We start from the raw sequence: 26,506 nt of genomic DNA, 5'->3' as shown, positions 1-26,506 counted from the left end.
GATTTTTCCTAAAAGCCGTGGGGAGCTAGGAAAGACTTTCAAGCAGGGGAGTGGCTCACACATCTTCCTGGCTATAGCAGGGAGCATGAAGTTAATTAAGGGCAGCCTGGAGAGGGGGTGAGTAGTGGGGACAGGGGTATCCATGTTGGGTGTTAGGGGTGTTGAGGCTGGGGGAGGGGAGCCAGAGGATTGAAGACACTAGAGCAGGAGGCCTACAGATGCTGGACCAGGCATGAGGATGACAAGGAAGTGGCTCGCTGGATGTGGAGGGGGTGGGTGAGTGAGAAGCCTGGATCTGAGATGAACTCCCACTTCCTGATACAGGAGGGGCAGGAGACACTGAAGAAAGGATCAAGTCTGAGGAGAAAGGAAAGGTAAGTTTATTTGTTGGTTTGTGGAGGGTTAGATGCCTTTGGTATATCTAAGTGGTGTTCACTAGACAGCTGAATTTAAGGATCTGAGGCTCAGAGGAGAAATTTTAGCATCTCCATTGGTTTGAGAGTCACTAAAGGCGAGTATAAATGAGGTCACTCAGGGAGACAATATGGAATTGGATGGGCTAATGAGCATGCAGAGGAACACTGTAAGGGAAAGCAGGAAGAGGGGCCCTTGTAAGATTCTTAGAATAGTCAGAGGATTGGTTGTCGTTGTTGACTGGTGCTGTAGAAAACGTCAAGCAAGACAACAGAGCAGTTGTCATTGAGTTTAGTATTATGGAGATGATCTTATATCTGGAACTAAAGCTTACTAAAGAGTGGATGAAGCTGTTATCGTGGATCAACCTGTCTGAGCCAGCCTGAAGAGAAGCAGAAACTTGGGGAGCACCATTATTAAACAGTGTTGAAAAGAAATTTGAGAAAGAGACTTGAAAGGAATGGCCAGAAAACAGGAGAATCACAAGAGCTCAACCATGGAAACAAAGGTAGGGAAGCAAATAAAAAGAGCTGCAGTGTAAAATGGGGCAGAATGATCACTAAACGCAGATTGAAAATTTTCCGTTGGATTTGGCATTTAGGAGGTCTGTGACAGCAAAAGCAATGGTTTACAGCACACATTACTTATTGTTTTATGCTTTTTCCCTTGGCTGCTTTTGAGCAATCAGAGGAAGGCTTGAAAAATCAACATCAGCATTCACTGTTTCCTGCTGGAGCTGTTGGTTCCAAGGGGTGTGGGTGAATACAATGATGGTGTGTGGCTTGGACAGCTAATGATGATATAATTAATGGAGGGATTTCATAACTCTCTGCTCATAAATGTGTACATGTTTGATCGGTGTCTGGTGTGGGAGTAAGCCGTCCAGGCCTTGCCATTGCCACAGTGAGGTAGACCCAGAAGGCAAAAGGTCACTGTTATTCTCTTCTGTATCCTGGTTATTCGCTATGGAACCAGGGTGACTGGTCATTTTCACAATGGTTATTCAAGGTTAAATGTGAGGACCACAGAGAGATAATATCCCGTCCTTTTGGGTCCTCTAATGATTGCATTTATCCCTGTGTTTCTTTGTTTAGTTCAGTGGAACCCAGGAATCCCACTTCTAGATACATAACCAAAAGAATTGAAAGCTGGGACCCTGACAGAAATTTGTATGCCAGTGTTCATAGCAGCATTGTTCACAATAGTCAAAAGGTGGAAGCAATCCAAATGTCCTTCAGCAGATGAATGGATAAACAAAATGTGTTATATACATACAATGTATATTACTCAGCTTTAAAAAGGAATGAAAATCTGATACTTGCTACTACATGGATAAGCCTTGAAGACATCATGTTGAGTGAAATAAGTCAGACACAAAGGGAAAGATATTATATGATTCAACTTATATGAAATAGCTAGAATTTGCAAATTCATACGGACCGAAAGTGGGAATCCATGTTACCAGGGGCAAGGCGAGAGGGAGAAGGGAGAATTAATGCATGATGAGTTTCTGTTTGGGGCGATGGGAAAGTTCTGGTAATGGATGGTGGAAAGGGTAATGCAACATTGGGAATGTTATTAATCCCACTGAAGTGTGTGCTTCGGAATGGTTGACATCAGAAAGTTTATGTTGTATGTCTGTTTCCACAATTAAAAAAAAAAGAGAGAGAGACTAAAGAGACAGTGACAATTAGATGCAATATATGATCCTGGATTAGATCTTATAATGGAGGAGAAAAGGCCTAAAAGGACATTATTGGTGTATGAAAAAATTGGAAAATAGTCTGTAAGCCTTTTATCAATGTTAAGTTTCTTGAACCTGATAACTGTACTTAAGTGTATAAGTGAATATCCTTATTCTTAGGAAATGTACATGGAACTGTTGTGTCCAAGGAGCATGATGTATATAACCTACTCTTAAAGGAATAGAAAATAGAATGGTATAGCAAATGTGACAAAATGTTAAAAGTTGGTGGATCTGGGTATCTGGATGGGGAATATGTTGGAGTTCTCTGTATGGGTTTTATATTATTTTTGCAACTGTCCTGTAAGTTTGAAATTATTTCAAAATAAAAGTTATTTTTTAAAAAGTCGATAGAGGCAAGTAAAGGGAAAGTGAATAACATGCCTTTCCCACTTCCAGACTCACTCCCCTGTCTGAGATTGCCAGTGTTGGGTGATCATTCTATATTGGGCTTAATATTTTATTCCTGACTCCCCCACGGGATTATGAGATCATGGTGGGCAAAGACTGTGCCTCTCTTATTCATCTTTGTCTCCTTACCTTCTGCTATAGGGCCTGAATAAATAATCAGGGCCCATTAAATATCAGTTTCTTAAATAATTGAATAAATGAACAAATGAATAAATGGGGTGATTTCTTAGATCTTGCCCTTGGGACAGTTGTTTCCTTCCTTTCCATTGTAGTTTCAGAAAGAAACTAGATACAGGAAGAGAGCACCTGTTTTGTCACTTTTTTAATATGTAGGAGTGCTTATTAGATGGATTGTGCTGGGTAACAATGTGCAGGATCTATAGCCCCTCTCTCCAGCCTAGAGGTGCAGATTTCTTGAATTATGTGAATAAAATTAATCTATTCAGAAAATGGTAGACTCTGGTGATAGAATGAATCAGAGATGACAGACTCAGTACTTCTATGGAATTATAGAGTGTGATATTTATAATGCATTTTAACTTCTTAAAGAGAAGCGTACCAGATCTCAAATACATTAAGTTCAGACAGTCTAAAACTTTTTACTGTGTACCGTGCATGTCAGGGACTGAGATGTTATCACTGGTAAAGCAGATGGAAGAATCCGGACCAAGAGAGGACAAGTTACAGTCTACCCCCACAGATGTTCAAATCACGTGTGCAAAACTGTGTTTGATAGGTTGGGAAGGGAAGATGGAGAATTTTCTGTAATTCATAGAGATAGCACTGTATCTGCAAAATCTTCTCCAAATGTTATGAGATATAGCCAATGTCGCTGTAAAGAACTCCAAAGCATTTTGTCTAATGGCAACACCAAAAGAATATATTCATTTCTCAAATGGTGATTACCTTGAAGGGTACAGTATTCATTTCAATGTAAAAGAGTCCTGATGCGTTTCTTTTTAAGAAGTTAAATGCATTATAAATATCATGCCTTTATCCACTGGTTGACAATTTATAATTTTTAAGCTCTTAGACTATAGTAGGTCTTTGAAAAATGTTAACATGTTTTGAGCTCATTTTGGAATGCTTGTTACACTCTGTTTTCTTATTTAACCTCCTTATTTAAAAGGGTTACTTATTTATTTTTGTTAGCCTAGCCAGTGGTCCATCGATTTTATTGATTTTCTTAAAGAACCAACTTCTGGTTTTATTGATTCTCTCTATTGTTTTCCTGTTCTCAATTGCATTTATTTCTGCTCTAATCTTTGTTATTTCTTCCCTTCTGCTTGCTTTGGGGTTAGTTTGCTGTTCTTTCTCTAATTCCTCCAGGTGAGCAGTTAACTCTTCAATTTTTGCTCTCTCTTCTCTTTTAATATAGGCATTTAGGGCAATAAATTTCCCTCTCAGCACCGCCTTTGCTGCATCCCATAAGTTTTGATAAGTTGTGTTTTCATTGTCATTTGCCTCAAGGTATTTACTAATTTCTCTTGTAATTTCTTCCTTTACCCACTGGTTTTCTAAGAGGGTGTTGTTTAGCCTCCATATGTTTGTGAATTTTACGACCTTCTGCCTTTTATTTATTTCCAGCTTCATTCCATTGTGGTCTGAGAAAGTGTTTTGTATAATATCAATATTTTTAAATTTGTTGAGACTTGCTTTGTGACCCAACATGTGGTCTATCCTAGAGAATGTTCCATGAGCACTTGAGAAAAAAGTGTATCCTGCTGTTGTTGGATGTAGTGTTCTATAAATGTGTGTCAAGTCTAGTTCATTTATCATACAATTCAACATCTCTGTTTCTTTAGTGATCCTCTGTCTCGATGTTCTGTCCATTGATGAGAGTGGTGTATTGAAGTCTCCAACTATTATTGTAGAGGTATCTATTTCTCCTTTCAGTGATCGCAGTGTTTGCCTCATGAATTTTGGGGCATTCTGGCTTGGTACATAAATATTTATGATTGTTATGTTTTCTTGATGAATTGACCCTTTTATTAATTTATAGTGTCCTTCTTTGTCTCTTTTAATTGTTTCACTTTTGAAGTCTAACTTGTCTGATATTAATATAGCTACTCCCGCTTTTTTCTGGTTGTTGTTTGCATGAAATATCTTTTTCCAGCCTTTCAGTTTCACTCTATTTTTGTCCTTGTGTCTAAAGTGAATTTCTTGTAGACAGCATATAGATGGGTCCTGTTTTTTAATCCATTCTGCCAGTCTGTGTCTTTTTATTGGGGAGTTTAATCCATTTACGTTTAGTGTTATTACTGTAAGGGCAGTACTTTCTACTTCCATTTTGTTTTTTGGATTTTATATGTCATATCTTATTTTTTCCTCTCCTTTTACCTTTCCTGATAATCTTCATTTCTGCACTCTTCTCCAACTCTCTCTCTCCTGTCTTTTCCTATCAGCCTGTAGCACTCCCTTTAGTATTTCTTGTAGTGCCGGTCTCTTATTCACAAACTCTCTCAGTGTCTGTTTGTCTGAAAATGTTTTAATCTCTCCCTCATTTTTGAAGGAAAGTTTTGCTGGATATAGAATTCTTGGTTGGCAGTTTTTCTCTTTCAGTATCTTAAATATATCATGCCACTGTCTTCTTGCCTCCATGGTTTCTGCAGAGAAATCTGTACATAGTCTTATTGACCTTCCCTTGTATGTGATGGATTGCTTTTCTCTTGCTGCTTTCAGAATCCTCTCTTTGTCTTTGACATTGGACAATCTGACCAGTAAGTGTCTTGGAGTAGGTCTATTGGGATCTATTCTATTTGGGGTATGTTGTACTTCTTAAATCTCTAATTTTCTGTCTTTTATAAGAGTTGGGAAATTTTCAGTGACTATGTGTTCTATTATTATTTCTGCCCCTTTTCCCCTCTCTTCTCCTTCTGAGATACCATAACACGTATATTTGTGCGTTTCATGTTGTCACTCAGCTCCCTAAGACCCTGCTCATATTTTTCCATTTTTTTCACCATCTGTTCTTTTGTGTGTATGAATTCAAATGACTTGTCTTCCAGTTCACTGATCCTTTCTTCTGCCTGTTGAAATCTACTGTTGTGTCCTTCCGTTGTGTTTTTCATCTCCTCCATTGTGGTCTTCATTCCCATGAGTTCTGCCATTTGTTTTTTTTAAGTTTATGAATTCTTCTTTGTGGTCTTCCAGTGTCTTCTTTATATCCTTCAGCTCTTTTGCTATATCTTCCTTCATTTCATCGAATTTATTTAGCATTAGTTGCCTCCACTCCTGTATCTCAGCTGAGCTATTAGTTTGTTCCTTTGGCTGGTCTATGTTTTCGTGTTTCCTGGTATGGCTTGTTATCTTAAGTTGTCTAGGCATCTGATTTTCTTGATTAGTTTATTTTGGAGCTTGTTTTCTATCTTTTACCTAGTATTTTCTTGTTGGTTGGCTTTGTTCTCTGGCCTGTGTTATTCAGTTCAACTTATTCTAGACCTCTAACTTAGGTTCTATTTAGTTGACCAGAATTTTTCCCCTCTTGTTTTTTCTGTTTCTTGCTCTGCCTCTATGTAACCTTTTTGTGAGTGGGTCTCCTCAGATATGGTCGACCCTTGTCAGATTTTCCCAGTCTAGCGAGGCCCAGGTCTCTTTGGGAGGGTATGGAGTTTTCCTGAGAATGAGACCCTCTTATGAGGCCTTTAGAATTGGTGCTTTTCCTCTCCTGTCCAGCAGGTGGCACTTGCTAGCCCGCAGCTCCCCCACCAGTGTAAGGAGGTATGTAGACTTTAGTTCTCCTGGTGACTCTCATCCTGTTGGGGGCGTGGCTGACTGAAGCTGGAATCTGAATTCCAGCCCCTGGGGTCTGAGTTCCCAAAAGGAGGACTGCCAGTTGAGCTGGACTTCCCTCCACTCTCCCAATCCTCAGAACTCCAGTTATCTCTCAGGGGCATTATTCCCTTCTCCCCTCTCTTCTTTGGGTCCTCTCCAGGTAGATTCCTTGGTCAGCCTGAGTTGCCAATTAAAGACGGGGGTGGAGGCCTTCAGTAGTGAATACGGAACTCAAAGACACTGTGGGTACTCTGTCTCCCCCAAGCCCAGCCTAGTCCCTCAACGTGGGCTTTCCGATAGAAAATAACCACATATATTACTTTTAGATTAAAAAAAAAAAAAAAAAAGTAGAAAAGAAAAACAAGAAAAAGAAAAAAGAAAAAAGAGTCTCTTTTAAAAGTCTTTCCCCAGCCTGGAAGTTTTGTCAGTGTCAGAATAGAACACTTAAAGATATGCTTTGGGCTGTTGTCTGATAATTACTCTCCAACAGTTCCACCCCTGCTGGGGGCTATTGAAATGCAAAAAGATAAGGGGTCAGTGAGAAGCCAGAAGGAACAAAATGTAGGGGAAAAAAAATGGCTTTTTTGGTGTCTGGGAATGGGTGCCCGCGTTTACGTGCCCCCACTTCTCGGAGCCCAGCCCTTCTTTAGCACCCCAGCTCCCAAAATTAGTTAATTAATTTGTTAATCAATTCTGCAGTTGAGGCTGGGTTGAGCCTCCCTTTTTGCCCTCAGCAGATTGCTGTTTTTTTGTCGTCGTCGTCGTCGTCCCCCCCCCCCCCCCCCCCCCCCCCCCCGCCTTCAGGGAGCCGGCAGCAAGACAGTCTGTGAAGTCTGGGTGGGGAGGGGCGCCAGACCCCTGGTCCAGGGAACTTACAATGTTCGCTGCGATCTCAGTTTTTCCTCCAATTCCAAACTTGCATCCACTGTGTGACTGGTTACTGGAGACCCCGAAAACACTGTTTCATATAGTTCTTGGGTAATTGCCAGCTGCTCTAAGGGAGAGATGAAATTCTGCTCCTCACCACTCCACCATCTTGCCCCGCCCTCATTTATTTATTTTTTAGAGAAGTAGGTTTACAGAAAAATCATGCAGAAAATACAGAATTCCCATATACCCCTCCTCACACGCACATTTTTCTTAAGGGTTACTTTTTAAAATGTGTACTTGTATTACAGGTAGAACAATTTTTTTAGAAAATCAGTTTTATTAAAAAATGGTGAGGAGGCACCTCCTACCCTGTTCCTTCCTCCACTCCTTCCTTCATGCTCCCCTCTTCTTCAACTAAACAAAAAAACCAGCTTTCCCCTGTGTTATTGTTATGTGACCTCCCACTCTAAGCCCTGCAGTACTTTCAATGCCAGATCTGCTTCAGTCTAAGAGAGAACTCACTTTATTATGGACATAAGTTGTGAATGGGAGTCAATTAGTAACAATCAGTCTAACGTGACTAGCACGCTATAAACAGTGGTTCATAACCTGGCTTCTTATTAGATTTGCGTGGGTGGTTTTTCTTTTAAACAGTGCCTAAATCCCACCTGAGGTCGACTTGGACTCTCTGGTGATGGCCCCAGGTAAACCTTATGTGCAGCCAGGGTTCAAAACCATGAAAGTGAAATGCCTCAGTGTTTATCAAAGGTGGTCCTAAGATCCTCTTTATCAGACTTTCCTGGAATGTTTGGGTAAAATGCAGATTCCTTGTCCCATCCCTAGACCTGGTCACTCAGTTGCTCAGAGTGGAGACAGCTCTTTCATCAAGCACCCCAGGTGATTCTTCTGTATTCTGAAGTTTGAGAATTCTTAGGCTCTCGGACACTCAGCTGCTGCATCAGGACCTAGCCAGGGATGTGCTTGGAAAAAGCTGCTGAGAACTATTGAGAACCAGCGTTCTGGCCAGTAAGTGTATCTGGACCAAATGTCTTCTCTCTGCACTTTTAGAGAACTTTGTGTTGTTCACTACTGGTTCTGCGCCTCTCACCTATTCTGTGTGTTACCAGAAAGTATTTTTAGAGCTCTGAACGAGACTCTTTCCAGTCTGTGATTGAGTCTCTAAGCTGACACTGTGAATGGCATGGGGGTGTGCAGTGAATACAAAGAAGTGTAGGAGGATTATCCCAACACTGGATTATCCAGTCACAAAACCTGATTGGAAAGATAAATTATTTTTAAAAGGTAACGTGAGACAGCATGGAATATGCCACCATAGAATTCATGGCAGAAGAATCGTGGCCCTGATCACAGGGGCTTATTTGAAGTTCAGAGGAAGGAAAGGTTCTTGTGGTCTAGGGAAGACATAGAAGACTTGGGGGAAAGTAGAAGACTTAATATCTAGATCAAAGTATCCATCCATTGAAAGATGTCACTTCTCAAGAGAATTTTGATTCATAAATACCAGTAGTTGTGTTATTTAATATATTAAGTAGATATAATTAAAATGAGCTGTGAATTTGAGTATATGATGAAGTATCTGATGGATACAACTTTTTTTTTTAAGTTTTTGATATTTCCTGTTTTCTTGAGTTATAAGTAGCCATTAATCAGAATCATATGTATTTTGTTTTGGGAGGAAGGTAAGTAAAAAAAAAATTTTCATATTATAACATTTAATAGTCTATAATTATTTTTACTTTTTGTTTTTTTTTTTTTTGTGACTAAGCACTTGTACATGTTTGTGTTTATTTAGCCAACTCTGCTGAGGAGTAAAAGCTGAGGTATAAAGGTTATTTTGGTAATTGTGGATGGAATTATGTGAAAATCTTCCAGTTGTCAGTACAAGTACCAAAACTTTAAAATAAAACTTATACAGAGGGGTGATGAATGCACAACTATATGATGGTACTGTGAACAGTTGATTGTACACCATGGATGATGTGCATGTGAATATATGTACATGTGAATACATCTCAATAAAACTGAATTAAAAAAAAAAAAAAAACTTATACAGAGGGTCTCTCCCTGTCCCACCTTCCCTTCCCATAACACCCAGAGAGACCCACGTCAGCCTTACTGGTCTGCATTTTGTCTTTTTCTCGTCCTGCCTTCACGTGCGGCTTGGGTAGGGATTAATTAGTCTATGTCTGCGTGGCTTGTTGCCTCCTGGGTGAGTGTGTGGTGGTTGGAATAATAGAATAAATGAGATGCCTTTAAAAATAAAATCTCCATTTAGCATTTTTTTCCTGCACACCCAGAGGAACAGCTGTGGCAGCAAATGCAGACTTGGATCATGCATTCATATTTAGTCTTGTTTGACAATCCCAGATATTTTTAAGCAGGGTTGAGTCAGGCATCCAGCAGCACAGCATTCAAACTGTCTTAATCAGCCATCCTGTTTGGCACACAAGGACCTTGTTTTATCCTAGTAGTAAATAATTCTAGATGAAGCAGTATGATGTACTGAATGTGCCCAAAGTTACCACATTCTGTATTTTACCACAGCCTGTCAGCATCACTGATAGTTTTATTCCTTGTAGCTTTTCAGTTCTGTCTTTGGCCAGGTCTTGATTCATGGAGTTTTTTTACATAATAGGATCCTTCATTTCATGTCAACGTGGCCCTCCGTTCCTCCCTCCCTTCCTGCAGCATTGCCAAGTAGACGCACTGTTCATTTTTGCTGAGAACGTTTTTCATATTGTGGCCTCCAGTTTCCTTTTTAAGATCATGGGATTTTGTCACTTGCCTCTCCTCCTGTGGATTGGTGGATCTCATCCCATGGACCTGCTATCAGTTTATGGGCTTTCTTACATTGCCTACAAACCTTCTGTTCCCAGGGCTCCTGTTCTGTGAATGTGTAGATGACTCCCTGCCCCGTCTTCACTCTCGAGGCCTCCCTCGTATCATGCTGTTGGCTTCCTTGTTCACACCATGTGCCTGCCCTCCTTTTGCCTTCTGAGGAAAGAGTGCAACGAGTTTCCACAGTTTTCTTCTATTCCACGGCTCTCTGGCTCTCTGATGACTTCTCAGATTTTCCAAACAAACAAACAAACAAAACAAAACAAAATCCAAGCACATTAAACTGACTTTTCCCTTGACCCTGGTATTCTCCTCAAGCTATATATCCCTTCTCTTGCCTGCTAATTGCCAGACTTTTTGTAGGCATATGCTACCCGAAGTTCTTAGACGTTTAGATTTAATGGAGCAATACAGATTTTTTGAAAGGGTTCTGATACAGGATTGCTAACTTTTTTTTGATAAGAAAAATTATCACTATCATTTAGTAAAAGATAAGAGGTTCAGATCCCCTGTCAGAATATGATCTCAAATTAACAATAAATACATTTAATTAAATATCACCTCTCTTACCTGTTGTTAACCAACTGAAACTGTGCTCTCTTGACCTCTGTAACTGCTCTCATAGGTCTCTTCCTTCTCTGACTGTTCACTCTTCTCTGCTAATGCCTCTCTGCCCCCTCCCTTCATAGCAGTAGGAACACTTCCATCCTCTCTTGCTTCCTTGCTCTTCAAACTACTCATCCACCACCATCTCTGTGTCGTATTACTGCCAAATGGTATCTCTGAACCTCAAGCTTGTGTTCCTAACTCCTCTGCCTCTCCTTCTGTATGCATTTTTTCTGGCCTTTCTAATCAGCTTGTCTGGAGCTGATAGACTCTGATTATCCAGATCCTCAGCTACTACTTCCACAGTCTGCCACAGCTGTGAGTCAGGTGGACTGGAATTTCAAAGCCCTGCTCCAACATGTGCCAACAGAGTGACTTGGGCAATTTGTTTCTGAGCCTGCTTCTGCATCTGTTAAATGAGAATACTACTGTCCATTTAAGTATTTGTTGTGAGGATTAGAGATGATGTATAAATATCAGTTAAAATACGTGCTACCTAATAGGCTTTTAGTGAATGGCAGTATAATTTGGAGTCACATGGCTGTTCAAAATGGAATAGTATGGCTTGGAGAACAATAGCTCCACATTTCGGAGCCATACCTGCTTGCTTTACTTGATCTTGAGTCTATCCCCTGCCAGTTTCCCATTGCCTAGGATCTAGCACTTGTGCCTAAGATGGCAGTGATAACAGTTGTCAGGTATTCCATTTCAAAGAAAGTTTCTACAAGCAACAGATAGTCAGGTAGCAATTTCAAATCTTCATCTAAAGTAGAAGTATTGTGCTAATAAAATGTAAAGTGTCTATATGATTGAAAATGAGAGTGTTTGTGTACACTTGATACCGTGGTGGCCAGCAGGAACATCAGCTCCAGCATGGCGTTGTCCTGGGCGAGCCATGGCACATGTTTTCATACGAAGAGCTGCTCTAGCATATTGAGAATTCAGTGTGTGAGTGAGGATAGTAATCTGCTAAGGTAATTCCTCTGGTCCTCATAGGAGGGTGGGAGGGTAGAAGGATGTTGGGTGAGAGGTAGGTCAAGTTCTTTACAGTCATGTATTTTGCTCTTGCATCATCCACATCACTTTAACATTGTTTAATATAGAAGGAGTTCAATACAAATCTTAACAGTTTCCACGAGAAGGAAAACCCAAGTGAAATGTAGATCACAAACACAAATGTAAATAAACTCTAATAGGGAAATTGTTCAACTTGAACAAATCTTAAAGTAAATATTTGGATGTAGATGTGGAGTTTAGAGAAATTTAGCAAGTGTTTCAAAGGAAGAGTATTGGGCACTAAGGGAGGCCTAATATATTTAAGGGGATTCTTGGAAGATTTCATTGAAATTTTATAACACCGCATTGCCTTTTTGTCAGTAATGCTTATTCTTTCTCTTCTAGGAACTATATGAAGCAAGAAATAATAATGAAACTTTTTAATATTATGCACTTTATCAGATACTATATTTCATTTTATGGTGTCAAAATTAAAAAAAACTCGTAATGATTAACCATACCACAGAACTAAATAGGGTTGGAATTTTCATTTTAAAATATCCTCGATGTTATTTTTATATTATTACTATGTATCTTGAAAATGAATTTTAGTTTGGCTTTGTTTAATCAGAAGAATTAGGTAAAGAAAAAATTAATTCTGTCTTAAGTCGGATAATCTGATGCAGTTCCTCTTTGGCTCCCTTCCATTGAGCTGCACAATAATCAGGATAATATCCTTGGCTTTCTCCAGTGGTACACATGGTTGGTGTATAGCACGGGGACCCTTGTGTTGATTTTGTGGTTTTTATTGACTTCACTTATTCTTTTTAAAAGCAAGATAGCAAAACTGTTCAAACAACAACAACAAAAAAATTACCACCCCTTAAAAAAAAAAAAAAAAAAGGCAAGGTAGCATCTTGGGGAAGATCACAGCTCTGAAGGGAGATGGATGGCCTAGGTTCAAATCCTGGCCTTCCCTGTTAGTAGCTGTGTAAACTTTGGAGGTCCTTATCTTTTTGTTGGCTTGGTTTTCTCATTCAGAGAATGGAGATTATAACATACCTTCCTTAGAGCTGTCTTAAAGATTTAAATGAGTTCATTTGAAGTAGTACCTCAATGCCATATCATGGACATTAAGCCAAATCAAAGAAAAAAAAATAATATAGCATAAGCACATGGTATATCACAAAGAAAGCCACTCCATGAACTGCTCTACAAAGGTTCAGGGACAGAGATGAACCCTAACAGGAATCTGGCAATTCGTAAGTTCACACGTAAATATCAAAGACTGCTAAAGTGCTACTGCTGCTGTACTACGATCACAAGTTATGAGGTAAAGGGCTGTCTGAGTGTAGTGAGGCTGGAACCAGGACCCTACCCTGACCTTGTTAGCACCTTGAACTAATTAAGCTAGCATAGCCACTTTACTGTTGGGATAGTGATGCTGATGCAATAAGTATAATTACTTGTATAGCTCATACTCCGTTTTTAATAATGAAACTTCAACTTACTAACTTTCCCTATGGTATGTCCCAAGGTTTGAAATGCTATTCTTTGTAATTTTACAAGAGGACAAAGTTAAGATGGAGGTAATAATTTGCTTTCTTCAAACAATTTTAGTCTCTTTTAACTTTCAGTTTCCAAATGTCATCAGCATGAATTGAATAATCTTCAAGAAGAGCCACAAAAATATTTAAGACTTTAGTTTTGCTTGGTATTTCGTGGTATTCTCAGTGGAGAGAATTTAGTATTATAACTTACTACCATTGGGTAGGCTTTGAACTCAGGAGGTGAAGAGAGACTACTTTTACAGTCAAGAAGATTTGCCAGTGAAGAATTAATTCATTCAAAAAGAATCTATTTTTCTGTGCACAGGGGTCTATGATCAAAGACAAACAGGCTGTCTGCCCACTGTTCTCCATGAAAGAAAATGCCCTTAACATACATAGAAGGAACCTGAGAAGTCCCTTAGTCTAATCTATCTCCATCACAGGAGGGGCCCTAAAAGGGTGATGGCTTTTCAGGAAAGGTGGTGGTCCACTTTGTGGAGTCTCAGGATTTGGGAAAAGAGACCTGATTTCTTATGGAAGAATATAGGCTAAGCTTGCTTATGCATTACTTCCAGGGGTGGGGGTAGAATCTCATCTTGGGGTGTTAATAATAGATGCTGAGAAGAGAATATGAGTGCCAGGGTGGGCAGATAATGTCCTTTAAAATCACTTGTTAAATGACAGTGTCCATGGCGAAAGCCACGTTCTCTCAAAAGCCCTTTGGCTAATGGTGCCAGGAATGGATTGTTGTGTACCTGGTAGTATTGAGGAGACGTTTTGCACTGATGGATTCAGGGCTGAATAGTGTCCCCCAGATTATGAATTTCATGTCACAGGTTGTGGTAATGGTTATGTTGCTAAACTGCAGATTGAGTATTTTTATTTTTTAAGTAAAATTAAGTCTTACTAGTTCAAATCAATCCTAATTTAGAAACAGTGATAGCTTAGAGGGGTCCAAATTGAAAAGCTATCTTAAGAAAGTTGTAGGGAAGAAAATTGCTTAATTTTACATTCATTCTCAGAATTTTGTAAATATCAAATTTCATGCTTTTATTCTTGGACATGTATGGGACAAGGCCAGTTTAAGTTAATGAAAAGTATGATTACAAAATTTTTTTTTTTGTTTCACGTTATATAGAAGCATGATCTCTAAGTGTTGACAAGTAGAAGCTTTTTTTGGAGGGGAGGGATGGATATTCCTTCATCTTGTTAGTAATGTCTAATATTTGTGTGTAAATGATGTTTCTTCATTATATTTAATCATTATTGCTTCTCAAATAATTAAAACAATACCAAAAACCCTCTGAATTCCCTCCTTTCTAATAATAGCTTTACTCTCCAAATTATTTGGCCTCAGGTGGATAACAGTTCATCTATTCATCAACAGTTCATCAACAATAGATAACAGATCATCTATTGATCCCCACCCAGTATTAACAAAAAGGTAAAACATAGGGTCGTACCTTTCTGGTATCTTATTTTTATTCCTACTAACATGATGTGGGTGATGTCCCTCTTACCTTTACTCACTTCAAAGCTTACTGCTGCCCCTGCCTTCACTTTTGGGCTGCCTAATGTCTCTTTGTCAAAGAGCCCAATCAGATTCTTCTTCCCTTAGTACAGCTTGGTTTTTATAACCATGTCCAAAACTTTTTGGCAATTCTTTGTGTAGCAAATTAATTGCAGACAGCTCAACCTGGCAGTTGGTAGTAGGCTGTCAAGAGATCTTTCCAGCCTTCTTGCCAGATACTCTGGTATAGATATTCTGAAGTTCAGGCAAACTGTACTGTCATGCCCCAGGGCTCACCCTCTCCTCACTTTGTATCAAGTGTTCGAATCGTTCCTATGCTTCTCCACTGTTCTTATTTAATCAGATCAAAGCATAATAGAATCCTTCTTTGTTTAGTTTTTTCCCTTCTCAGAACTCCAGCAGCATTTTAGATTGTGATACATAGGCATTATTTAAAAATACCTGTCAAGTATCCATTTTATGGATAACAAAATTGAGGCACAGATATGTTAAGTAGTTTGCCCAAGGGCGCAAACCTAGTAAATGGGGAAAACTGGTACAGATTCCTCTTATAGCAATTTGTATTTGACTGGAGGACAAATTGGATGTAGGAAGAGACCATTTAAGAGGGTATCGTAGTCATCTAGATGATTAGAGCTTGACCAAGGTTGTCAGTAATAGGAATGGACAAGAAAAGAAAGCTAGGAAAAATAATTAGAGAATATCAGGATTTGGAAATTGAATGTGAGTGGCAAAAGAGGGGGTTCTGGGGAAAGGACTTGAATTACAGTTTTTTAATGAGTTAAGTGGTTAGACTAGACCTCACGGAGAAGGTGATATTTTTGTTCATATGTTCAGTCATAAATGTCACATTTGTCCCCAGCAAAACGTTTGGGAGTCAGTTAAAAGGTGATTTCAGTTGGAAATAACCTGCAGGCTTTCAGTGATCAAGGTCTAAACTGTTATCCTGCTGGTAAAACAGAGATCATACTTACCCCATGAGGCTATTTCATGACTGAAATGAGAGAGAAACCATCCTTGCAGAGGCTTACATAATAACGTTAGTTTCTCATTTATTCAGTACCTGTGGATTACTTAGGATATGCTTAATACTGTACAAGCTCTGGGGAAACAGTCACAGACAAGGCCAACATGGTTTCTCTTCCTAGTGAGTCTGGAGTTTACTAGGAGAGATTGACCTCCACCAAACAATTATTTAGTTAAAATTTTAACAGATTCTACAAAGGTGAAGCCCAAACTTGGGACATTTTAGCAGAGTATTTAAGAATGAGGAAATGTTCCACTTCCTATCTTAGTTTTCCTTTCTGTTATTTTTTAGCAACATGACTAAAGCAAAACAGTAATCAGGACTCCTTAAGCCACATTATTTCCTCCCTTGTCTAAAAGTCTTATTTTTCAGGCAAATACATTCTTTTCGTCAAGTTAGGGACATGAATATGGTAGAAAGAAATGGGCTTTGGAGTCCGGAGAGCCATGTTCTATTTGGCAGTCTGTTGCTTCCCTTCTGTATGTAAGTGGAGCTGAAGGAGAGAAGGCATTCGAACCTCCAGGTCAGTTCTTTCAGACTCTTTAGGACTTTAGTCCAGCTGTGTACTCTGGCAGTTGCTTGTGTTATCCTCAGATCCTGAAATTCCACTTGAACCCTGACCAGAATTTCTTATAGCTGCCATTAATGTGTTCCCTTGGTTGGCCCGTCTTACCAGGCTTCAGCAATGTTTCTGATGTTCCCCGTAATATTAAAGACATCTGCAAATGTTTTCATCTTTGCCCTCTGATTTCTTGATTTTTTTTTTTTTTGAAATTGCAGTAGGCCATTGCAAACTTTGTGTTTTAATGTTCCAGCTTGATCTTCTTCCTCATCACTTGTGAGGTGACTGGTGCAGTCACTTGCACCTCTTTTCTCAGCCTTATGCACTGGTCACAAGACCTAAAGTAGTGGCAGAAAGAGGGACTATCACAGAGTGCACAGGCCGACCATCACCTTTCAGACCAAGGCAAGTCCGTGGCGGGTTGTTGCCTCACTTTCCTGAACAGCAGTGTCAGCCCCCTAAGGGATTCATGTATGTTCATTCATTCTTAAGCATGACAGTGCCATACCTTCAGTGTGGGAGAGCCACCCCTCCATGAAATAGGCCTGTAATGATGGGCAAATCACTTATCTCGCTGAGCCTTCCTGTCCGTTTTGAATAGTGGGAGTTAAAATCATTTATTTTTGAGAGGGTTAAAGAAGGTAATGTATATTAAAAGGTCATACCACTGTATTTGCATCTTAGGGCCCACAATGTTTGTGAGTTTTCAAAATCTATTCCAGACTTAACCGTAGATAAGCTGTGTGTATGTGTGTGTGTGTGTGTTGCTATTATATTTATAAAACTAGGATTATAGTGTTTATTCTTCAGTACCTTTTATGACTATGCATCGTAGAGAATAGTGTGAAGAAATATTACCACATATTCAAATGGTTTTTGGCTTTTAAATTTGGACTAAAAGCTGTCATGTAGCATTTGATTACTTTGAGGATTTTAGAGCAGTTCGTTCATTTTTCCCTTTATTTCTCCATTCTCTCTACCACCCCCAATTTAAACATATTAGGTATGTTTTGGCTCAGTGTGCATTTGTCGAACTGGTGGAAGAAACAGCACGTCACCAGGAAAACCGTTTCTATTTTAGCCTTTCTCAATGTTAACATGTCCAAAACAAAATTATTCTTGAAGTTAAATGCTATGATCTAAGCTTTTAAAACTCTAAAAGCTACAATCAGATTTTGTACCAAGACAAAGATGAATTTAAATTAACAATTTTGGTCATTTTAAAAATCGCAATATTTGGTAGACAGTAAACAATAGGAAAAAATATTCAGCCTCATTAGTAATAAAAGTAATGTAAAATAAAACATTGTCAAGCTGTTTTGCTAAAAAAATTAGCAGTATTTTTTTTTAATGTCCAAGAAAGAGAGGTGTGGGTATGTTGAATGGGCACTGTGTACAGTGTGATGGGAATATAAATAGATATATACAACCCCTTCCTAAATTAATTGGCAGAGAATTTGGACTAAGCAAACAATCAGAAATGGGCATAAATATATTTATAACATCAGGAACTAGGTGAAAACCTAAATATCCAAAAACAGGGGATTGATTAAGTAAAGTATGAAATACATGCAGTGAGTTTTTCTGCCACTAAGAATGGCAAAATATTTGGAAAAATAAAGATAGTTTTAAAAGTTTGGAAAATAATGTTAAAGTTTAAAAAAAATACAAATCAGCATGAACCTACTATTTGGAAATATATATTTATACACTGTATATGTGAATGAATGACAACTAAAAAGTACATCAAATTAAAATTAAACATCATCTCTGGGTGCTGGGAGTGTTGGTGATTTTTATTTTATTCTTTGTACTTTTTTGTATTTTCCAAATTGTTTGTGAGATAATTATTATATTTGTAATCAGAAGAAAATCTATAATTTAAAAATCTAGTGCTTTAGAATGCCTTATACTGACACAACCATATTACAGCATAAGGAAAAAAAGTTGAGTGGAAATTACAACAGAATGCCACTAGTGACTTTTGATAGGATTATGGGACTTGGTGGTTTTGTTTTGTTTTTTTTTTAAATATTTTTCTTTATGTGATCTTATTAGGGATATAACTTGTATTAGGAAAGCAAATATAAAATAAATGCAGAAAATATATATTCATGCTACATTTGAATAGAGGTAGTCTTTTCCAAATATTCTATTGTAACTGTGATGTGTCTTGAGGATGATAAAGATTGTTAATGGTGGTAGATGATAGAAGTATTCTTTACTCCTACAGATATTCCAGAAATTCCAGAAAGCATCTCATTCTGTAAAGCACTACAGATAGCTGACTTCAGCGGAAACCCACTGACTAGGTAAGTTCTCTGTTTACTTTTCTAACTATAATGTACTAAGGATATCTTTTTGGGAGCCAAGTAAAAAATGCAACCAGATTACCTATTTTAGGTGTACCTAGATGACTCACAGTCTTTATCAAGGATTGTTGACTTTCACAGATGTTTATAAATAGCACAGTACCAGATGTCAACAGTGAAAGGCACAGAGTGTTATTGACAGATATATTGAAAGGATTCGAACAGTGCTGGGGGTGGGGAGACATGGGGAGTGAACAAAACAGCAGAGAAGAAATATAAAGGATTAGAGTAGTTTATACCCTTGTTGGGTCTTTAAGAGATAGGACGGAGGTGTAAACTCCCAGAGAGCTTACATGATAGCTATCCAAACAGAAGTCCTGTTAGAGATATTTTTTTCCACTCCAGTAACAAAACAGAATTTTTCTCCAGCACCCCCCAACACCACCCTTTTTTTTTTTTTTTTAACCCCTATTGACACCACTATTTCCTAGCATTAGCGGTAGCTCTGGGGATTTCTTTGGATTCAGCTCTCCGATAAAATAAAGTCACCTGTCATTGTTTTACTACTGAGTCCAACTTTGCCCTCCTTGGTATGATAGAGCTCATTGCCTGGGCATGGCTACCTGGTGCTGCCCTGACCCTCTCCCTTGGGTCCTGGCTTAGTCGTGAGAACACTGACCTCTGTCTTCCAGGCATCTGTGTTGCCAGGATAACTGAAGTAAGTTGGTCCAGAGAGTTCATTTCACCCACTCCCATCTTTACCATACCAACCCACTCACTCCTCTTTTAAGGTATAGCTCGAGTATTAGCTTCCTCCATGGAGCCCCTCTTCTGGGCTTCCATGATGCTCTGTATGTATTTTCTTCAAACACTTGAAATTTTATATTTAAGTTATGTTTTGATTGAGACTGCTCAACTAGACTGGGATAGTTCCGGTGCGTTTCGTCTGTTATTCATTGTTGTATCTCCATCCCTGCTACAATTCCTGGAATGTAGTAACTGCTCAGTAAATGTTGAACTGAACCAATTTTCATTCTTAAGACAGTTTATAAGGGAAGCTGGAAAATATTTATTGTGCTGCTCTTGGTTTTGTTTTTTTGTTTTGTAAATTTCACAGTTGCTTAATCTCAATCCTTTTTGGTTTCTTTAATTTCCTTTTCTATTGTCTACAAACATTTGAATTTACCATTATCTAAAAACTTGGTAGACTAGAACACCCACACTGTATGAGGCTCTAATTATTTTTCCCCCTGGCCTCATGTTTTAGCATGTTTTCTTAAAGACATTTTAATTTGACAGGTACACTGCTTTCAGGATTAAGACTTGGCATCTGTGAGTTGAAGGGACCTTGAAAATCATTTAGCTAGACCTACTTATTTTATGGCTTAAGAAACTGAGGCTCGAAGATATTAAATGATCCTTTCAAGATCATGCAGCTAGTGAAAGTTTGGATTAGAGCCTGTTTCTCCTAATCTACGTCTGTGCTTTCTTATAACTAGTTTGGCTTTTAATGTTAACAGCCAGGTCAGAAAAATATACCAGCCATTAAAAAATATATTTTCCTAATTTTATTTAAAAAAAAACAAACAAACACTTTAGCTAGCTTTAAAAATTATAAAATGATATATACTTTCTGCTAAAAATTCAGAGCAGATAAATTACAACTTTTTAGTTATACGTGAAAATGTCATTCTACTATACTATCAAAGAGGGTTCAACTTTGTAAAAACTATTCTCAAGAATATATTTCAATGATGATGAAAATTCCAGCAAATAATCTCATTTTGCAGACCTGAATTTGGTTTTGAATTTTGGAAATATCTGTATCAAATGTCAAACAATAACATACGATTTGTTTTTAAAAGAAGAAACATAGAAAAAGAAAAGAAATGAAAGATTCTAATCTAGGGACTACTACTAAAGCTAGAAGTCTCTCCCCCACTGAAAAATATGACAGTTCTGCTGTCTCTGTAGATTTACATATAAGGACCATCAGCATTTTAGATGCAACGAGATCTTTTTGTCTTCAGTTATGTTTTTTTCCCTTTCTATATACTGGTAACCATTGGAATACTAAAACTAAACTTTCTTTGTAAGTTTTCAAATAACAGGTTAATTTTATTTTGAAACCTTGCTGCTCTGTAGAGTTTAAGGGAAGTATAAAAAATTTCCTTTTGTGTAGAATACTGTGAAACATATAATTGCCTCAGGTGATTGACATTTTAAATCAAATTAAAAGAAAAAAATTAGGAAAGTAGCAATTGGCTGTCAACTGATTAATTCTATGTTATCCATAGTTTTGCTCTGCGTATTATAAGTTCCAGGAAGAAAAATTATTGAGCAATTGTCCCTTGTTTTGTTGTAATCTTGTGGACTGATTGAATTTTTTCTTTATTTTCTGCTATTCAATAAAGTATTTTCATTGTTAGTCACTTGTAGTTGCAGCAATTATTTATTATTTTCTTTCATATTTTCTTTCACAGCAGTCTCACATTTTCCCTTTATTCCTAAGCTTTGCTTATCTTTCCTCTTTAATTACTTTTGAATCTATCTTATCAACAAGTGTTTATCGTGCCTCTATACTTCTACTAGGTAGGCTAAGTTCTTTTTTTTTTTTTAATAAGTGTCTTATATTTAGGAAACAAGGCAAACATGCCATATATAATGTAATTTTTAGGAGGTTATTTCAGTAAGCATATAGAAGAAATCATTGTGGTTGTGCTTAGCACACTATACACATTAATTAACAGTATTTTCTGTTTTAGGTTGCCAGAAAGCTTTCCTGAATTACAGAATTTAACATGCCTTTCTGTAAATGACATCTCTCTTCAGTCCCTGCCTGAAAATATTGGCAAGTAAGTTCTTATGTGAAGTTTGTGTGTATTGGGGCGAAAAGATATTTATATCATCAGCTTCAGCCTCCTTTCCTTTTCCAGCTCTTATTTTTCTGCATTGAAAGCCATTCACCTTTCCTTCTGTATCACCCTTAAGAAAGATCATACCATAGCCTCCCATGTTTTTGCCTCCAATTACCCCTGAATTTTAATCGGTAAGAAGGATGCTGCTACTTGTTACTAGTGACAAACCTCAATTGTTTGGAAGCTCTCTTTAAACGAATGGATTCCAAAGTGTTTAATTTAAGCAAAGTAGCATGTGTCATGTAGGTGGTTAGTAAATACTGTTCGTTATGAATCTACCACTCTCAGTAATTTTAAACCATGCTGGGGAGGAGAACCAGCAAATAACTGCACTGAAAACTTCAAGAATGTGTCTGTAAACAACAGCTCTGACTGTTTGGGAGCTGTAGAACTGGGATTGGGGAGTGAGGAAGTGTGGAATTGAGGGATGAAATGAGCACATTTCCACGTTGCTGGCTTAGAGGGCGTGGAGTTCTAAAGCCAAAGCAGACAACACAAAATTCTTTGAAGAAAATGTATGCCTATGAATAAATGTTCTGTTATATATTCCCACAGATGAATTAATTGAATTATCTTAGCAGACCTTTTCCATTCCTCCAGGACATAGAGTGGGTTCAATCAGGCTGATTGTGCATGTTTAACCACTTAAAATAAAAGCCTGACTTTGGTGGGCTTAACCTGATGAACCAATGTTCCCTAGCATCATAGAAGATTTCCCTTGTGTTTACGTGTCCTGCCTAAATTCTAGGACCAAACAGAAACTTGCCTCTTGAGAACAACTGTAAGCCGTTAAGCATAGTCTATTGGACAGAGGTCTGTTCTGCAGTGGTCTCTTTGTAGAAGTCTTCAGGAATTTTTAACAGATACTTTTCCCCTTTCCTTTACCTCTGTGCTGGCTGACCCCAGTTGCCTCAGCAAGTCAATGCTTTTCTAATAGTGTAACATTATGCTGGTAGACTTGCTGGTTAGGAATTATGCCCTCAAGCTTTCAGGAGGGTAGGAAACGAGTAGCACCCAGTTCACCCTGAGTTTATCGTATATACAGTTGTAAAGGAAACGAGAATGTTTTGCTGTATATTTCATGCACTTACACTTCACTTTTGTGGTATGAAGTTTCATATAGTTCTAATTCTTAAAAAAACTGAAATATTATAGTCATTTAAATACCCAGACTGACACTGCTCTTGTCCTGTTCCTCAGGGTTGCTGGAATTTAATTAGTGTATTAGCCATTCTTCCATTCTTTCTTAGCCCACAGCTACCTAGATTGGCTCCTCTTCTATGCCCTGATTCCTGGCTCCTGCCTTTTTATTCCTGTTTGAATACTCTGACAGAAACATATATTTATGAAACCAGAGTATCTCTTCCACCTCCACTACACTGTTTTAATGGAAAATGTTACATAATGATAATTTTAGAATAAATTACAATATTCCTTATCCCCACCTTTTCTGTTAATATCTGTACCTTTTTTTTTTGTTGAGGTTAGGATTTCTTGTTTCTGAAATCTATCAATATAAAGGCTGTGTGTTTTTGTTTTGTTTTGTTTTTGAATTAATCAGCTTGTGTTACTATTATAGCATTATATATACTGCTTTTGGGTATTTTTTTTAACCCTCCCCTCCCACCCCCCAAAAAAAAGAAAAGAAAAAGAAAGTGCCGCTTTGAGTTTGAAACTTGTGGTTAATAATCGTCCAGGAAGTAATGATATGGGGTCAGATAAGTGAATTAACTGATTGTTAGGGTCACTTTGTGAAATTAAATTAGAAAAGGAGAGTTTGCTATTCCTAGTTGTTAGTAATTTTGTTACCACAGCAAGAAACTTCATGATTTGTTCCCATTGGATTTAAGATTGATGCATGCTAGAGTAACAGCGTGTTCTCACGTAGTGGAAGGCTTTGAAAGAACAAAGAACGAACTCCTCCTTGGAGAAGATTGGGCACCCCTGGCTACCTAAACTGTGCTGAAATGGTGCTTGAAACAGTTGAAATAGTGAACTGCTGATGAAGTCTCAATCTGCATAAATAATACTGCATTTTTTTCATGCAAACACTTTTTCCACTTTTTAAATTTTAGCTCTTCAATGGTATACAGTTACTAACTTGTACATTCTGAATACATTCTCTCCATAATCCTATATTCTTTGTTTTTTAGCTTTTATTCACACACCATACAGTCCATCCAAGGTGTACAATCAGTGGCTCTTGGTATAATTACATAGTTATGCATTTACCACCACAGTCAATTTGAGAACATTCTCATTTCTCCAAAAAAAACAATTCATACACTTATACCCCCCTCCCCCCCATTATTGATGCTTAGCTTTGGTGTAGTACGATATACTGCATTTTAAGCAAAGTATTGTTTCCTCATCAAGGGGATTCTTATGTTTCTCAAAGATCCCCAAACTGTTTCTTTAGAGCATTTAATGTATGTAGTTAACTAAATATCTAGTAACCAATACAATTTCTCAGAGAGAGTGTGGTTTTGTAAACAAGGTACACCTATCTGATATTCCAGAAATGTTTAAAAATCCATAATATGGGTCATTTGAATGATGATACTACTATCAGGGTTAATTTTGCATAAATTAACCCAGATCTGTTTGGCTAGATTAGGAAGCCATATTAGCATCAGCCTCTTTGAGCATCAGTGAAGGCAGGGCCTGTGTTTCTCCTCTTGGCATCTAGCACAGTACTTGGAATTCCTGGGGAAGCTATGGATTTCTCAGGGACTTGAAATCCCTCAGGATGGGCAAGGGAGTCCAGACAAGGAGGGGAGAGCCACAGCCTTTGTCTAGGCCAGGCCGACTCACAGAGCCTTAGAGCTGGGGGTACCTGCGAGTGTTGGTCCCATCATGTATTAGATTTGCGCAGGATCAGTTAATTGGAAGAGTTTTAGGGAGTTGATGAAAGAGTTGGAGCTAGAATACAGCTGTCCTGGTTTCAGTCCTGTGTTTATCCACTACTCTTCGCTGCCATCCCCATAGGCCCTTAGAGACTCAGTAACCTTTCCTGAGTGCCCCTAGAAATACTTCTCAGTTCCATTTGTGAGGTGGTTAGGGCCAAAGAACTTGATAATTATTTATGTCCCAACAACCTAGTTGCTGTTTGAAAAAATAATACATATAAATTGGAAGAAAAATATTTTAATTTCACTCTTAAATATCCCAGTTATTTACTAATGGGATGTGAGTGCCTATTGTATACAGCTCAGCTTCTCAAACCACTGCCTCATTTCCTTTTCCACATGATTTTCAGTACATACCTTTTATTGCATCAATCTCTGAAAACCTAGCTTTGCAAAGGTATGATGTCACTGAAAGTAATACAGTGCAATCTAAGATTGAAATTGAACTATTGGAGCAAGTAGTTCACAGCTATTGACTATTGCTGCATCTTTCTCAAATTTAAAATGTTCTGTGGTGCCCCTGTGAGTTTGCTGTTGCTTCAGTGGACACCTCAGTGAAAATAGCCATACGCTGTTGCTATCCTGAGTACTTGTGTGCACTATTATGAATACTTGGGAGTGCACATTATGACCCATTGATGTATGGGAAGAAACTGTTAGTCATTTTTTACTTAGAAAATCAAGAAGGAAAATATGCCTTGTGAGTATTTGCCATGGCCACTCAGTCCCTGTGTCCCACTTGGTCAACTGGCTGTGTCTAGGGAAGGCCCCAGAGAGAAGATGGAGCAATTCACAAGGCAAAGGGGTCAGCAGCATCTGGCTGCAAAACATTGCAGTTTATTTTCTACATTACAGGGTATTCTCAGTATGGTCAATTTAATAAAACAGATCTTTTCAATAGTAGAATGTTTATAATACTTGATAGTGAAATGAGGAATAACGTGAAACTCTTTTCAACCACACAGATGTATACTGGCTATCTCATACAAAATCACACATTTTTCTTTTACTAAAGGGTCCCAAATTTGCTGACCCTTTTCTGTAATGTCAGATAGTTTCAAGCATATCAGTGCATTCCTCAATCCTTCAAAGTAAAGGTGGGGTTTTAACAATCAGGGAGAAACTAACTCACCTTCACTGATTTTTAAAACCCTTTTGTTAAAAATTTTAAAAATGCAATGCCTTCTGATTAGTTGTCAGTGAACAATTAATTGATGTCAGGGAAAATCATATTTTGCCAGTCAAATTTCATTGAAGACCTTTCCATAATCAGAAAAGAATTTTAAAAATTAGTATGATGATTAAATAAATGTAGCCGCTGAGGCCATTTTTCTTCTTGGAGCAGTATAACTTTGTAAAGTATCCTTCTCATCTGTTACAGCCATTAAACCAATTATAAAAACAAATAACTTAGAACCAGTTGCTATGTCAACAAATGTATACAGTGTTTACAAAATGTAAAGATTTGTTGTACATATCTTTTGTATAACAAAAGATTAAAAAAATAAAGCATTTTCAGTCCTTCTAATGAAAGAAGAAAAGATTTTTGTGTCTTTAAAAAAATATATAAAATATTTGGTTCTTTCATTTTTATCTCCTACTTTAAATATTTTACTTTTATGTATATTTTTCAGCTTATATAATGTATTAGTACATAGTACAACTGTATAATTGAAAAATAAATATAAGGATTGTGAAGGTATACTCTTAAATGTTTGGAGATCGCCAATCTAGAAGTACAATATCTGGAAGCCAGTTAAGCTCTAAACCCAGTGGTTCTCAAACTCTGCTTTGTGGGGCCCTGGGGGTTCCACCAGGGTTTCCAAGATATTGTGGAAAGTGAGAACCAGTGCTCAAGTGGGTGGTTTCTGCTGATCCCTGTTGATACCATGGTGGCTCTACTTTTAGCTTTGTGGGTGTTTTTTTTTTTTTTTTTTGTTAATTGGGGTTGAATGTAATATTTCCTTTAAAAACATTTTCTGCAAAAACTTTTCAAGTTAAGTTTGGAGACCACTGCTTCAGA

General features: G+C 37.9%; 1 protein-coding gene across 2 annotated transcripts in view; it reads left to right on the top strand.

Annotated features, from left to right (window-relative positions):
* LRRC1 (leucine rich repeat containing 1) overlaps nucleotides 1–26,506 on the top strand; it is a 138,055-nt gene that overhangs the window by 70,369 nt on the left and 41,180 nt on the right. For both annotated transcript variants that reach the window (XM_037843813.1, XM_037843812.1), the window contains exons 3-4: nucleotides 18,578–18,656; nucleotides 21,422–21,511. In XM_037843813.1, coding sequence (XP_037699741.1) covers nucleotides 18,578–18,656; nucleotides 21,422–21,511 — 169 coding nt within the window. The remainder of the gene's footprint in view (nucleotides 1–18,577; nucleotides 18,657–21,421; nucleotides 21,512–26,506) is intronic.

The sequence above is a fragment of the Choloepus didactylus genome, chromosome 7 (genome assembly GCF_015220235.1).
Source record: "Choloepus didactylus isolate mChoDid1 chromosome 7, mChoDid1.pri, whole genome shotgun sequence".
Taxonomy (NCBI): domain Eukaryota; kingdom Metazoa; phylum Chordata; class Mammalia; order Pilosa; family Megalonychidae; genus Choloepus; species Choloepus didactylus.
The sequence above is the reverse complement of the archived record's forward strand: the minus strand, read 5'-3'. Positions and strand labels throughout refer to the sequence as shown.